General features: G+C 58.4%; 6 protein-coding genes across 6 annotated transcripts; 3 read left to right on the forward strand and 3 right to left on the reverse strand.

Moving 5' to 3' along the window:
* Window positions 1-5: 5 nt before the first annotated feature.
* Window positions 6-2279, reverse strand: GLOTRDRAFT_122756 (uncharacterized protein; the record flags this gene model as incomplete). The annotated part of the gene is made up of 3 exons (XM_007871018.1): window positions 6-1276; window positions 1597-2063; window positions 2198-2279. The coding sequence occupies 3 exons, from the start codon at window positions 2277-2279 to the stop codon at window positions 167-169; spliced, it is 1659 nt and encodes a 552-aa protein (XP_007869209.1). The 3' UTR covers window positions 6-166.
* Window position 2280: 1 nt separating this feature from the next.
* GLOTRDRAFT_112127 (dihydrolipoyl dehydrogenase) lies at window positions 2281-4790 on the forward strand. The gene is made up of 11 exons (XM_007871019.1): window positions 2281-2372; window positions 2423-2507; window positions 2559-2608; window positions 2659-2794; window positions 2853-3294; window positions 3352-3484; window positions 3546-3744; window positions 3821-4081; window positions 4138-4229; window positions 4286-4649; window positions 4699-4790. Exons 1-10 carry the CDS (start codon window positions 2343-2345, stop codon window positions 4349-4351), a joined length of 1494 nt encoding a protein of 497 aa, XP_007869210.1. The 5' UTR covers window positions 2281-2342; the 3' UTR covers window positions 4352-4649; window positions 4699-4790.
* Window positions 4710-5711, reverse strand: GLOTRDRAFT_80139 (uncharacterized protein; the record flags this gene model as incomplete). Its single annotated transcript, XM_007871020.1, has 1 exon — window positions 4710-5711. One exon carries the CDS (start codon window positions 5709-5711, stop codon window positions 4710-4712), a length of 1002 nt encoding a protein of 333 aa, XP_007869211.1.
* Window positions 5712-5954: 243 nt separating this feature from the next.
* On the forward strand, window positions 5955-8508 carry GLOTRDRAFT_95704 (kinase-like protein; the record flags this gene model as incomplete). The annotated part of the gene is made up of 7 exons (XM_007871021.1): window positions 5955-6081; window positions 6152-6237; window positions 6287-6370; window positions 6433-6692; window positions 6777-7214; window positions 7329-7429; window positions 7481-8508. The coding sequence occupies 7 exons, from the start codon at window positions 5955-5957 to the stop codon at window positions 8506-8508; spliced, it is 2124 nt and encodes a 707-aa protein (XP_007869212.1).
* A 664-nt stretch (window positions 8509-9172) lies between these two features.
* Window positions 9173-10464, forward strand: GLOTRDRAFT_95705 (uncharacterized protein; the record flags this gene model as incomplete). Its single annotated transcript, XM_007871022.1, has 4 exons — window positions 9173-9416; window positions 9468-9521; window positions 9573-9728; window positions 9782-10464. The coding sequence occupies 4 exons, from the start codon at window positions 9173-9175 to the stop codon at window positions 10462-10464; spliced, it is 1137 nt and encodes a 378-aa protein (XP_007869213.1).
* A 1679-nt stretch (window positions 10465-12143) lies between these two features.
* On the reverse strand, window positions 12144-14635 carry GLOTRDRAFT_132133 (FAD/NAD P-binding domain-containing protein; the record flags this gene model as incomplete). Its single annotated transcript, XM_007871023.1, has 15 exons — window positions 12144-12197; window positions 12267-12614; window positions 12685-12737; window positions 12797-12923; window positions 12974-13023; window positions 13088-13210; window positions 13290-13356; window positions 13415-13471; window positions 13532-13621; window positions 13679-13763; window positions 13829-14259; window positions 14318-14332; window positions 14389-14427; window positions 14477-14537; window positions 14592-14635. 15 exons carry the CDS (start codon window positions 14633-14635, stop codon window positions 12144-12146), a joined length of 1644 nt encoding a protein of 547 aa, XP_007869214.1.
* Window positions 14636-14822: the final 187 nt, after the last annotated feature.

A 14822-nucleotide genomic window follows, 5' to 3' on the forward strand; every position in this document is an offset into this window, starting at 1 on the left:
GCTCGTGAGCTTTTGGGTGAATATATTACTATGATACACGGAAGATCTAGGATGTCCGACAGAACTGGCGCATAGACGAGTACGAGATCTTCAATATCGGTCCCGAACAAAACGAACTTGACGAGTCTAGTTTGCACACCCCCCCCTTGTATTTTGCCTACGAGACTCAACGCCAAATACTATGGCGCTCCGATGCGGAGGAGTAGATGGGCTCGCGCTCAGACCACGGGATGACTCGCCTTTGCGGCCGAATCTGAAACTGCACCCTCGATCCGTAACTGTAATTGCGAGGCTTTATGGCAGGGAAAAGCGCGGTAATGTACGGCGCCGCCTTCTTAGCATTCGGGGGCCACATACTCGGTCCATATAGCACGAGCGTCTTCAGCCCATGGCCCGATATGGGGAGTGACTCCGGTGTGTCTGGCAGGGGCGCGTTAACATCTAGGGTGATCCTCAGATAACGAAGGTCCGAGCAGTTCTTCATGAAAGCATGCAGACCAACAAGGGTAGGAATGCGAGACTGGTGATACCCGAAATCCCATCCGAAATACTCGAGGCGGGGCCACGCCTCCGCTACGTCGAGGAGATCGTCGTTGTCCATCAACACGATCTGATTCTCGTAGTTGCTCAGCTGCATTTCGAAATGCACCAGTTGGGAGCACCCGAGAAGAGGGGGTATGAGGGCCTGCGCGTCCAGCACTATCTCAGCTTCCATGTTCTCCCGCTGAAGCTCGTCTTCGAATTGCATGGATAGGTGTCTTAGATCTGGGAAACTGAAACTGCGGAAGAGCGCTTCATAGCGCTCCCGCCGCGGCCGATCTCCCAGGCCTACATGAGCATGAACATGCTGGAGGGGAACATGCCGCAACAACGTCAGGACGGAGGTGATGCTCGACGGTGGACCCTTGAGTTCAACCCTCTGCAGCGATTTGAAAAAGAGGGGCGCACTCTTGTCTGGGAGGACGATACCGTGTACATTAGCTCGCAGATCGACAAGGTCATCCAGATGCGACAATGCGCGCAAGTCACGGTAGGACAGGGATGCAGTGTGATCGAAGAGACCGCAGTCCGACCGACCGTCGACGCGTATGGTCCTGAGTTGCTTCAGGTTCTGCACACCTTTCAGGGACAGTTCAGTCGGCATATCCCTCAACAGTAGGCTCTGTAGATTCGGAGCGCCGCTGAGAAGATCTTGCCAGACGATTTTCATGGCATGGGCTTTGTCGACAGAGTGCTGTTGCTTGTATTCTTTGTCTCGTGCGCTCCCCGGCTGAGGCTCCATGCATATATCAAGGTTGATCAGAGTGGGGGTGATCAGTGATGAGAGCTGTACACCGGTGGCGCAAGACTCCCAGGTCAACTCTTGTAGTGATGGTAGAATGGGAGCCATCATCACATTCCAGAGCCTCATGTATGCCATGGGATGTATCTCAGGATAAACACGGCCGAAAGGGGTGGCCTTCCTTCGGTGACAAACCTTGCGAACTCGACGGGCATAAGTTCTGACCCGTCGGACATCAGCCTCTGTCACTCCGCCCGTCAGGGCCTAGGTAATATTCAACCACAATGAGGGGTAACGGCGGAGAGCAGACATACCTGATGCCTGAAGGAGCGTATGAGCTTGAATATGGGATCAAGGCTGTCCAGTCTTCTCCAGAGAGCATCCAGAGCGGGCTCATGCATCGCGCGGCAGGTCAGGGAGGCATTGAACAGGGTGCGCCGCAGCTTGCATACTTTGTTGCGAAACGTTACAGCGCTGTCACTCATCCAGACGATCCGGGAATTCTGCATGCTGCCGCGAAAGATCTTCACGGCGGGAGTAGCCTTGTCGCACTCGTCCGAGTCACTACTATCTTCTTCGACAGCTTTGTCGTCGTCGACGTTGTCCTCCTCGTCTTCAACCGACTGGTCCTCGTCGACATTGTCCTCCTTGTCTTCGACCGACTGGTCCTCGTCGACGTTGTCCTCCTTGTCTTCAACCGACTGGTCCTCGTCGTCAGTCTCGTCGCTCTCTTCCTCGGACTTTTGTTCCATAGGAGCCCCGTCGTCATCATCAGGTTTAGCTAGTCTATCCAGTTCGTTCGCAATGTGCCCAAAGATTTCAGTCAAGATGGCGCGTTCGTGTACAAGGCTTCGCATAACGTGAAATTAACCTTGAGGCTCAGGGAACGACGTTGTAGTATTCAAGTCCACTCACTGCGAGAAGCACACGTGAGAAGGCGCACGTGGTTTCCCCTGGCAAAGTCCGTTTCCTCCCGTCCGTGAGCAAAGTTGGTCATCGTCGGCCAGGGCGTCGCTTAGCTCTCTACCCATCTCTCACTTTCTTTGCAGCGCTGCCGGTCATGTTGCAGGTTCAGCGGTCGTCGCGAAAGGTATGCTACTCTGGCTGAAGGAGGCTCATTGTCGACTCATGCATCTTCAGGCTGTCGCCCGGTGTGTACTACGGAGTTCACGGCGAGGATATGCTTCAGGTTCGGAGCCTTACGACGCTGTCATCATTGGAGGAGGTGCGTATCTGAGGTTGGACCTTGACTTATAGTCGCTGACGCTGCGAGCAGGACCGGGCGGTTATGTCGCTGCTATCAAGTCCGCTCAGCTCGGCTTACGGGTGAGTGCTGTCTCTGCAGTCTTTGGAGCGTTTCGTCACACACACGACAGACAGCATGCATTGAGAAGCGTGGATCACTAGGCGGGACATGTCTGAACGTCGGATGCATACCCTCGAAATCCCTGCTCAACAACTCCCACTTGTTCCACCAAGCCCAGCATGACTTTGCGAAGCGCGGTATTGACGGTCCGTGCTCGGTTCTTGTTTAACGCCATCCAGTCAGACTGATCTATCCGTGGTGCAGTTTCCGAGGTCAAGGTCAACCTTGGCCAGATGATGAAAGCCAAGGAGCAGTCGGTTACGGGACTCACGAAAGGTATCGAGACGCTCTTCAAGCAGAACAAGGTCGACTACATCAAGGGCACCGCCTCCTTCGTCTCGCCGACCCGCATCGCGGTCCAGCTCAATGAGGGCGGATCGACGGAAGTCGAAGCGAAGAACGTCGTCATTGCGACCGGCTCGGAGGTCGCGCCCTTCCCGGGCGGCGCCATCCAAATCGACGAGGAGCAGATCGTGAGCAGCACGGGCGCGCTCGCGCTGCAGAAGGTGCCTGAGAAGATGGTAGTCATTGGCGGTGGCGTTATTGGTTTGGAACTGGGCAGCGTGTGGAGTCGGCTGGGCGCTGAGGTCACTGTGGTCGAGTTTTTGGGCGGCATCGGCGGTGCTGGTATTGACGAGGAGATTGCGTGAGTGTCGCTGACCTGTCAAGGTGCGGCGTGGGCTGATAGGCTTTGTGTGATCAGCAAGCAATTCCAGCGGATCTTGCAAAAGCAGGGCATCAAGTTCCAGCTGAACACCAAGGTCCTCGGTGCCGAGAAGAAGGATGGCAAGGTGTACATCAAGACTGAAGCTGCCAAGGGCGGCAAGGAAGCCACGGTGCGTCGCGTTTCATCGTGAATACGAGTTGTCAGTCAGTCTGATACCATGCTTGGCACAGCTCGAGGCCGACGTCGTCCTTGTTTCAGTCGGTCGCCGGCCAGTCACGGAGGGTCTCAATCTCGATAAGATTGGCGTCGAAGTGGATCAGAAGGGCCGGATCGTCATTGACGACCAGTTCAACACGACCGTGCAAGGCGTCAAGTGCATCGGGGACGTGACCTTTGGACCCATGTTGGCCCACAAGGCCGAAGAGGAAGGTGCGTGCCCGGCCCCGAGCCCCGCGATCATTCTTACCCCGTCGATCCGCTCATAAATTAACTAACGTGTACTCAGGTATCGCGGCTGCGGAGTACATCAAGGCCGGGCACGGGCACGTGAACTACAACGCGATCCCGTCGGTGGTGTACACGTACCCGGAGGTCGCGTGGGTGGGCAAGACGGAGCAGGAGCTCAAGGCGGCGGGCGTGCAGTACAAGGTTGGCAAGTTCCCCTTCGCGGCGAACTCGCGCGCGAAGACGAACCTCGACACGGAGGGCCAGGTCAAGTTCCTCACCGAGAAGGAGACGGACCGGATTCTGGGCGTGCACATCATCGGTGAGATCTGCGTCTTGACTTGACTGTGGTGGCGGCGTGCTGATGCACTGTTTCAGGCCCTAATGCGGGCGAGATGATCGGAGAGGCCGTCCTGGCCATCGAGTACGGCGCTAGCTCTGAGGACGTCGCCCGGACGACGCACGCGCACGTACGTTTCCTCGTTTATCTGACAGTCGAATGTGATGCTAACGTCTGTCTGTGCAGCCGACGCTCTCGGAGGCGTTCAAGGAGGCTGCCATGGCGGCGTACCAAAAGCCCATCCATTTCTAGGCTTGTGTCGTATCACACTGGATATATATACATTGTTGAATGCTATTGCGCGTTAATATAGTTCTCTAGTTCTGTGTATCCCTGCTCTGCTCTTTCACTTGAAAGCGCGTAATGCTCGAGTGGGTTCCCTTCGAGATGGAGGATCATCCGGCTTCGGAGGGGTGTAGATGGTCCCGAGCGGAACCGAGTCGTTATCCTACCCCGGGCAGAGCGTGTTATTAGGTATACCTCCTGGCCGTCGGGAAAGGGTGCGGACGAAGTGGTGCCGTCCCAACGGGTGAGTACGACATGGGAGGATCTGCTCCATGTGAACGGCATGCAATCAATGTCACTGGAAGCGTACATACAGATGCACGTGTCATGACTCCTCGTCCTCCTCGTCCTCCCATGCTGTGAGGGTATGCGGTCGGACTGCCATCGGCAGACCTTCCTTGACCCATGCCCTAAAGCCTCCAATGATATCTGTTGCGTTGAGGAGGCCGATGTCTTGCAAAGAGGCAGCAGCGAGCGAGGACGCGTCGCCCTCCTGGTCGAACAGGATGATCCTGATGTCATACCTGGTAGCGACATCGAGTCTCTGGGGCGAGCGTGGATCAAAGAGGAACTCGAGCGCGCCGCGCTCGACACAGAGCGAGCCGCTGATGCCGCCGTACTTGCTTCTTTGCCGCTCGGAGCGGATGTCGACGAGGATGACGGGCATGAAGGGCGCGGGCTCGCTGAGCTCCTCGCAGGCGCGCGAGGGGTTTACGCGCTCGATGCGGGCGCGCGCGTCGGAGAGCATGAGGTCCGCGGAGCGCGAGCCGGGCGGGGGGAGCGCGGGGTCGACGAGCCGCTGCGCGGACTTTTTGAGGATGTCCCAGAGCGCGGCCTCGTCGTAGGGCGTGGCGCCGAGGTCGTCGACGACGCCGATCCAGCGCGAGCCCTCGTTGTACACCTCGACGACCCTGTTGAGGAACTTGGAGCCGGCGAGCATGGCGGCGCGGCGGACCATGCGCGGGACGGAGCCGCAGATGATGACTGCTGCTGCGTTGCTGGCCTGCGGGGCGGAGCGCGTGGTGGCGACGGCGAAGAGGTAGTCGGTGCGGAGCATGAAGGAGCGCTTGAGGTGGGCTGCGACGGCGCGGAGGAAGCGCTCGTCGTCGTGCTTGGAGAGGGTGAGGATGGCGGCGACGCGGGTGCCGTCGACGGAGAGGGCCTTGCGGAGGGCGCGGGCGGCGATGCTCTGGGCGACCTGCTCGCGGACGTCGGCGAGCGTGCGCTGCGGGTGGGCGGCGCCGCTGTTGCGGAGGAAGCCGTCGCCGGACGGGGTGGACGCGGAGGACGGGTGCGACAGCTTGCTCGACGGGCGGGAGGTGGACATGGTGGGCGGGGTGAAGGGCACGCTCACGCTCGCCGCATTTAGACATAAACTCTCGGCTATTCCACACGCAATCGCGACAGAGCAAGCCCGCCTCTGCCAGCGTTGAAAGTGCAGAGTACAACGTACAGCTGCATCACTTACGCTTCCGAGACCGATCTGCCAAAATGTGGCTGAGAGTCCATCGCCACAAACGTGCCACCTCCATTCTACAATCACCTCCTAAATTGATCACGCCTGAAAGCCATGTCAATGTCTTGGAGGAACCGGAAAGCGCGGCTGGCCGAGCTGCTCCAGAGCAACGGCGACGACGACGAAGAGGGTCTCGCACTCGATAGACTCCTGCACGGCCAGAGCGTAATTGGAAAGACGGGTACGTATACTACTCAATACCCGTACGGCTGCGTCAAAAGTCATCACTCGTTTGCGGATGGTATCCAAAGCAAAGACCAAGGAAGTTGATAGTCTGCGCTTCACCGACAAGGACCTCCAGCTTCTGGGAACCCTAGAGTACGGCCAGTTTGGCGTGGTGAGTGAATTAGTCGCAGATCCGACGACCCCGCTAAGTGACACCGCAGGTCGACGTCGTCAGCTGTAAATGCGATGGCCGCGTCTACGTCCGCAAGTCAATAGACAAGCAGTTTGCCCTGCGCAACGCCGAGGTGAGCGCCGCTCCTTCCATGCCGTTATAACTGCCCTGTCAACGAGCTTCTCCCCCGCGAAGCAATGCTTCCCGCAGGTCGAGCGCGATCTGCTCCTCCGCGCGGCGCAGCACGCCAGCCGGTGGGCGCCGCACCTGCTCTGCGCCTTCCAGACGCCCACGCACCTCAACCTCGTGATGGACTACGCCGAGGGCGGCACGCTCTGGGACGTGCTCGAGTCCAGCCCGCGCGGCATGCGCATCCCCGAGGCGGACGTGCGCTGGTGGGCGCCCCAGATCGCCAGCGCCGTCCACTGGTGCCACGCGCAGGGCTTCGTTCATCGGTAAATCCCCTTCACTCCTGCGTACCGTTCCCTGCCTCCCGTCGCCGCGTTCTGAAGCCGTTTGTCCCCCGGTACTTTGTACAGCGACGTCAAGCCGCAGAATTTCGTGCTCACGGCGGCGAGCCGCGTTCTGCTCATTGACTTTGGATCGGCGGCGCCGCTGCTTCCTCCCAGGCCAGACGGCGCCCAGCTAGTGCCGACGCGGTACTGTCTCGTCCCGTGCGGGACGTGCGACTACATCTCGCCCGAGATCCTCGAAGCACACGAGCAGGCACTCATGGCGCTCGACTTGGACGACGACGACGACGACGATCGCCCGGCCCCGCGCAGGGATGAAGGAAGAGAAGGGTACGGGCGCGAGACGGACTGGTGGAGCTTCGGGGTGATGTTGTACGAGATGGTGTACGGCGTCGCGCCGTTCTTCGCCGACGATGTGCGCACGACGTACCTCCGGATCATGGATCATAAGGCAAGTTACTTCACGTCCAACTGTCTGTCTCTCGCTAATCTCGTTCGCACCAGGTCAGCCTCCGCTTCAACAAGCCCGGGGTGGAGGTATCTGCGAATCTGCAGAGTTTGATACGGGGGTACATCAACGTAGCGGCTGTTAGAGTAGTGATTGACGTGCGTTGACAGGCTTCTTACCGACGCGAGCGAGCGACTCGGGCGGCACAGCATCTCGGACATTGTCGCGCATCCGTTCTTCGACGGGATCGACTGGGGCGATCTCCACGAGCGTAAGTCAAGCCGTTTTCCTACAGACAATCATTCTACGATACATTGTCCAGGCGATCCCCCGGAAAGCCTGCACCTCCCGCAATATACGTACGCCGCACCCGCGGACGCGACGGCTGATGGGCCTGCGGACGACACGCCCTCGCAGGGGTTCCGATTCTCGCAGCTCTTCCAGTCGTCCCCTCTCTCGGGCCCGGGCGCCTCGGCGGACGCGCAGTCGATCTTGCAGGCCACGCCTGCGCAGCGGCTCTCGCAGTCCCGCTCGTCGTCGATGCGCGAACGTGCCGTCGCGTCGTTCATCGGATTCTCGTGGGGCCCGCGTGTCGACGCGTTCGGGCCAGCAGGAGCCGACTCGGACTTGTGTATGGCGCCGTCGCCTGCGCGTTCGCACGCGCGCGACGATCTGCACACCCCGCGCGTTTCGAAAGTGACATTGCCTGGCACGCATCCGTTCGTGACGCCGCTGCGCAAAGGACAAGGCCACCAGCCGAATACTGTTCCAAGGACGGGGACGATCCGCCGCACTGACTCGCGGCGGCCAGTGTCCGACCGCGAGGCTATGAAGCAGCTGCTGGAGTGCGTAGGGATGAGTGCGCGGAAAAAGATGATTGAGAGCGGGAAGAAGCCGCGCGGTATGGGGCTCGGGGAGCCCCCCTCTGCGCTTGGCCGCGGGCGGTCGGGCTCAGCCAGCCTTAGGAAAGAGCTACGGTTTGACATGACACCGCGGGTGGGCCGGTCGCTGTCCACTTCGGTGGTGGACGCGGGCGACGTATCGTCGCTGGGGGACGACGGCAGCGGGACGGAGGGCCCGCCAAGCCCGAGCCCGAGCGCGCGGCCGAGCTCTGCGATGTCCGGCGGGTCGAGGAGGAGCCGCTCGCCGACGTCGATGAGCAGGTCGCTTCCGCTGCGTCGGCTGTCGGTGGGGGCGGGCGAGCGGGGGGAGCGGACGCCGGAGCCCGGGGGAGGCCTGTCGGAGCGGGCGCTGGACGGGATGGAGCGGCGGCACAGCGAGCTTGTGCAGCGCATTGCACGTCTGGAGGCGCGGCTCGCGCGGCTGGGTGGCCGGGACGGGCCGCTGTGATTGGCTGGTATGCGATGGGAGGGTTTGGACGGGCAGGGCAACTGCCTTGTCGGGAACGCAGGGCCTGCACAGCCTCTCTGAGATGCTCGGTACCGACGTGGCGGGAGGTGCGCTTCCAGGACGCTGGAGAAATTGCGAGAAGGATGGGTGATGATACCGGGTCGTGGGCGAGTGCGCCGGGGGGGTGGCGGTCATTATTTGATTATTATGTGCACGCGGGTTAGGTCTGTGGAGGGACGACCCGGAAAGATCCTCTATATGTAGATACATGTCATATTTTACCGTTCGGGGATTATTGGTCAAGACAGGTTCCGATTATTTTGAAAAAGCTCGAAAGACAGCGGGGTATACAAAGTGAAGAGCGACGGGGAGCCCGATCTGATCAATCTGTGATCTTGGCGGAAGCATTTGCGATGGCAGGGAGATCGCCGTGGAAGCCAATGGAAAACGTCGGCGTTGCGCGCGTGCGTCGGTGTCAAAGTCGCGAATCGGCGCAGGACGTCGCCATCAGCTGTGACGTCCCCTGACACTTGCGCTAGGCTCGTTATGAAAATCCAAATCTTATCAGACTGTATGCGCCCCGGACGCGTGTATATATACGACGCTGCAAACGCCTGCTGCTCGCCAGTCGCCCGCCGCCAGTCGCCCGCCGCCCGTCGCCGCCATGTCTCTCACGCTCTCCCTCGACGACCTCGCCCGCTTCCAGCTCCTCGTCGGCCTCTCCCCCGACGACGGCTCCTGCACCTTCAGCATCAAGTCCCAGCAGCAGCGCCACGTCCCCCCTCAGCTCGTCGGCCTCGGCATCTCCATCAACTTCCACACCGTCTCCACCGACAACGGCACCTGCCTCGCCGTCTCCACCACCTTCCCGTCGACCAGCACGACTTCGCAGCAGGACCACAGCGATTGTAAGAGTCTCGCTCCGGCATGCCGACAACTCTGGTCTGACTTTGCTCAAGCGTCACCCCAGCCATCCTCGTCCAACACCTACGCGTGTGAGGTCGGCGTCGCCAGTAAGTGTCTTCACTCTGGGGTGAAAGGCAGGCATTGACGCGTGGCACCAGGCGACATGGGCATGCCTGAAGGCCAGGTGTGGCCAGCAGAGTGGACCAAACTTGGCGCCGTCGACGACTTTGCCGCCGCATGCGCAGGCAACGCCCCATCCTCCCTCGACGGCTCCTACTTTGATATCACAAACCTCGCCAACATGCAGTACACCGGTAAGTCCTGCCGTCCCTTGCCTGGACTGCCGCATCGCTCACTCGGGCCCCAGGGGCGGACTTTACGAGTGTCCCTGAAAAAACGCAGGAGCCCGAGCCAGTCGAGTCGGTCCTCACCTCCCCGCTCTCCAGCCTCGGCCCCTCGTCGTCCTCTTCCTCCTCCTCCTACCCCAACTCCCTCTCCGACCTTTCCGAGCAACTCCTCAGCCCCACCACGACCGTCTCCAGCCGCTACAGCCCGCCCCTGGGCCCCCAGTTCGACGACTTTGCCAACTACAGCGCCGCCTCGTGCCCGCCGACGTCGCCCGAGCCGACCGAGAGCGAGGGCACCGCGCAGACGCTGGGCAAGACGCAGCGCGTGCGGCGGCACCCGTGCCTGCACCCGGGCTGCACGCGCAAGTTCACGAGCGAGTACACGCGGCGCGTGCACATGGAGGCGCACAAGCCCAAGGTGCGCAAGTGCGTGCCGTGCACGATGGAGGGCTGCAAGGAGGTCTTCTCGCGCCGCCACGACCGCCTCCGCCACGAGGTCTCGCAGCACGGCAAGGTGTGCGAGTGGCTCTGCAAGGAGTGCAGCCGCTTTTTCTCGAGCCAGCGCCGCCTCGAGAACCACAAGTGCCGCGGGAGCATCAACGCCGTCTCGCGCTGGCCCATCCTCCCGCAAAACAACATCGCCCCGCCGTCGCAAAACAACGTCCCGCCGCAAAACAACGCCCAGGGCGTCCGCGCTGGTTAGATTTTCCTTTTTTTTGCTGCTTCTTCGCTTTCTTCTGGGACTCGTCACTTTGTTATCGTTGCTTGTTATCTTTGCTGATCTAGACTTGTTGCCCTCGTATCTGCATCTGACGGTCAGGCTTTCTTATTTATTGCTATGTTATATGCAATGTAAAATGTCACATATGGCGCTTAGCGATAGTACCGTGTACGTATCTTGTATGACAAAATGCAGTTTGTGTATGCCCCGCGACGATCAGGGAATTCTCGAAGCCTGCGTTCCTCGGTGGCTGATGCTGATGGCTTCTTTCAGGGCGGGTGGAGCGAAGCTCTCAATTAATGTGGGAATCCTCGCGTGGCGACAAAGTTGACCTTTGATCGAGAGAGCAATCCACAACGGCCACAAAATACTCGTCGGCGGCGGCCTGGCCATCTGTTGCGTCGGCCACATCCATCGCTCTGGCTGCTCGCACACTCTGATAGGCCGGCGTCGACTGATCCTAGCCATTCGGTACCACATTCCACAGTCCACAGTCCACAACCCCGTCCGCCGCTTCTACAATTGTCCCAGATGGAAATGTCAATGGCAGTCGTCATACCATTGCAAAGACCAAATTGATGGCTTCTCGGTGAGCCTCCGGGTCCACGGACATCACATGCGCTGGCGGCGTGCAAACTCGTAAGTCTGTCGGGGTAAGCACGCACCGGCCCCGGATCGATGCAAGTCCTGTAAGTACACACGCTCACGCAAAGTCAAACGCGCACTCTCCACGTTCTAGATATTTCGATTGTCATGCTCGGAGGTACGGCACTGCCGCCGGGTTCTCGTCCGTTGATGCCCACGTTGTTGCCAGTGTGTGCACCTGCGCACCAGGCCCTCGGGGCCATCGCCATAAACGTATCCTGCTGCGCAAATCATTACCGCTTTTGCACGCATTGGCGCATCTAATCTCGCCTATGGGGGCGGGCCCTGTTGCATCCTGCGATACCAGCTCAGTTGGATCCGGCTTGGATTCTTGCTCGATGCCACACACCTGATTCTTCAAGAACATCGTACCCTCCTTCTGGCTACCTTCGCGCTGGCTCTAACTCTGATCTCGGCCAAGCAAGGTTAGCGAAACGAGGCTCGGTTGCTCGCCATCGCTGGGCTCTGCCAGACTTCTGATGATGTCGCCTCATCCTCCCGGCGGCCGAGTCTTTTGCAAGGGACTCGTGCATGATGTCACGTTGTCAAGTCCCTCTTCACCCTCGGCAAGGATGATCTGCAATTGCGACCGCGGCATGCCACAAGCATGGTCGGTGAGCACATACTCGATCAGCGCCCATACTTATCCGAACCAACTCATTGGCTTACAAGCCTTGACAAATTCCCAAATTTCGTAGGGAACGTCAGAACTTTGTCCACAATCGCCTACGCTTAGCCTTTCGTAGAATTCGAGCTCTCAGGCAAGATCCACCGCTATTCAATAGACTGTAAGCGCTCGTCACTTCGCTTTGCTCATTGTCCATGGATGACATGCTATACATGTTCAAGCGCGTGTCTAGCACAGCCTCGATTCACTTGGAGCAATAAACAAGATCCAGAATATTGACCCACAAATCATGCCGTCAGGCGGAGGTTGATGTGGGTCACTACAAGTTCACGCAAACAACTTGTCATAAAGACTTCTTCCGAATGCAAAGAGCGCTCTCTCGTGCTTTCTAGAGAGTGCTTGGCTGCCTGGGGACTTCGTCCAACAAACGCAGGTCCTCTAACTATCACCGGCGTACGTAGCCAAGCACGCTCTGACGTACCCGGCACAGCACCGTGCTGCACAAACTAACCGCATCATAGAATAGCCCAACGACGGGACGAGAAATGTCCTGCCAGTGCTGCGGCACGCCCCAGGGAATCCTTTTCCCTGCCCGGTCGTAGCATTCGTAGTCCCCCCATGCCGGCCGGCGCAGGTACCACCAGAACGCGAGCCACGGGTCCGGGAACGTCGATATCACCTTGCCGGACTGGTCGGGCCCCGCGCGGAACCAGGACTTGCACCGCATAAGTGGGGACGAGGGGGAGGAAAGCTGGGACTGAATGTACGTGTTGTACGCATCGCACGCCTCCTGGGTGACTGTGATTCTTGATAGATGCCCGTCGAGTATCGGCGAGATCAGTTGTAAAATGTAGCCGACCTACAGAGAACAGAGATAATGACAGTTTGTGAGTAACAAAGATATGTGGCGAGCCGGTGGCTTGATTTACTTGAGTTTCGACGGTACAGACGACCGATCCATGTCCCATCACAGTATTCGGGCCTACGAATCCGATCGTTCAGAGAGAAGATGTGGCAAGCGCCGCACGCGACCCCACTCACCGTATACGAAGAAAAAGTTTGGAAAGGTAGGTACCGACGTTCCGATGTAGGCAGTAGGACCGCCTTGCGCATCAAAGAACTCTTGTATTGACCCATTTGTGCCGACAACTCTCACGGCGTAATGCGACTATGGAAACGGATGTAGAGGAGGCGACAGCTCGTAAGTCGGGTACGTACCACCTTGAATCCAGTTGCAAATATGATAATGTCCACCGGCACTCGTTCACCTGGGACGATCATCTCCGGTCAACATTTACGAGCAGTGTGGCAGCCCAGGGCCGGCCATCGCACCTTTACCAGTGACCACGCCTTCGCTATACAGTGCTTTGAATCCGTCCCAGTTCAGTTCGACGTTATCGCGCTTGAGGCTGTCGAGGTACCCGACGTCGACAATGTACCGCTTGCAGCCGATGGCTAGCGGTGATATCACGCAATGAAGCAAACGGTCATGAGGCATTACGCCTGCCTAGACAGCAGCCCAATGAGGACTCACGAAAGTCGGGCACTATCCTCTCATGATACTTCTTGGGCGCTCGTGCTAAGATGTAGTCCTTCGCTGCCTAAAGTTGCCGTGCCGTGAGTGGGTCCTGTGCCTGATCATCAAGGCCTCGGGCATACCTGGATAGAAACCCGATTGAAGGACGTATACTTCCTCAGAGCAAACAGCAGATCATCCTGTTACAGAATACCGCGGAGCGGTCAGCTGAGCAGCCACACCTTTTGCACGCTTCTCACCCTGAACGCCAAGTAATAGTAATGAACACGCATGGCGAATTGGAAATGAGCAAATATCCATCGCGTGATGCTGTGGTACGTAGGATTTGGCTTAGGGAATCCCAGTCAGTCACGTCTTGATGGATTATTAGTGGTCCCAACCCTTACCAACGAGATAAACCAATTGGGCGACCTACAGAAGTTGATCACCTTGACTGTCGGGTCTTTCGAAATAATCGGAATGAACTGGGCCCTACGTCGCACATTGAACTTGAGTGAGCGGATATCGTTACGCATACGACGGCTCGGATTGCTCACGCAGAAGCAGCGTTGCCAACTACACCGACTGTCTTGCCGTGGAGCGGTGTTGCCTCCCCCCACCTTGAAGAATGCCACATAGGGCCCTTGAAAGTTCGCAGAGACGGACTTAGCTTTAACTCCTCCTCCACGCCGGGGGGATAGGCAGGTTCACTCAGCAACCCAACGGCGGATATCACGATCTTGGCGAAACATTCGGTTTCGTTACCTGCCATATCCCGTGCTTTGACGCAGTACATATCCCGCTGGGAGTCCCATTTGGCTGACACGACCTCCGTACCAAACGAAATCTTTTCCAAAAGGGAATATTTGTGAGTCAGCTTTCTCCAATACGCTTCGATTTGGGGCTGGTATCCGAGGACACTGGGCCAGTTGGGATCGAGGTCCGAATATAGGGAATACCAGTGGATCGGAATATCGGAAGAGCAGCCCTATCATGCCTATGGATGAGTCGACTCACTCGAACAGCTGTATAAATGAGCTACTTACAGGATAGCAGTTATCCTTCACGTACGTTCAAGTTATAACTTGCTTCTTTAATGCCTGACAGACTAACGCACCCTCCAAGTCCCTCCCACGTCGTCGGCTCTTTCGAAGATCTGCGCAGGTAGTAGGCACATGTTGCATCAGGTCCGTAAAACGTCTCACTTTGAAGTCCTCAAGCCGCAGCTGTCTTTTCAGAGCGATAGCGAAGGTTAACCCCCCTATGCTGATAGATAAATCTCAGCATCGACCGTTCTTCATAGACGCTTGGTGGACTCACCCGGCTCCTATGATCACTACAGACACGCTCGGCGTCTTGGTCATCTTGGAGCGTTAGACCGTTTCCTCCGACGTGGACCACCATGGCCCCTCCTATGTACTGTCCCTAGGACGTGGGTATTCGAAGCATACTTACGTTCACAGTACGCAAGCCAGCTTTATCTGGGAACGTAAGCATGACGGACGGAGCACTCGGAAGTCTTACAGCAACCGTGTCGGTGGACCGAGCCGC

Source organism: Gloeophyllum trabeum (genome assembly GCF_000344685.1).
Source record: "Gloeophyllum trabeum ATCC 11539 unplaced genomic scaffold GLOTRscaffold_00013, whole genome shotgun sequence".
In the NCBI taxonomy this organism is placed as follows: Eukaryota; Fungi; Basidiomycota; class Agaricomycetes; order Gloeophyllales; family Gloeophyllaceae; genus Gloeophyllum; species Gloeophyllum trabeum.

What these genes read in the sequence shown, in the direction of transcription:
- GLOTRDRAFT_112127 (XM_007871019.1), top strand. Translation starts at nt 2,343, where the DNA reads ATGTTGCAGGTTCAGCGGTCGTCGCGAAAG. An exon ending in GGTATTGACGAGGAGATTGC is followed by an intron (nt 3,295 to 3,351) that starts GTGAGTGTCGCT and finishes TTGTGTGATCAG; the next exon opens with CAAGCAATTCCAGCGGATCT. An exon ending in CCACAAGGCCGAAGAGGAAG is followed by an intron (nt 3,745 to 3,820) that starts GTGCGTGCCCGG and finishes ACGTGTACTCAG; the next exon opens with GTATCGCGGCTGCGGAGTAC.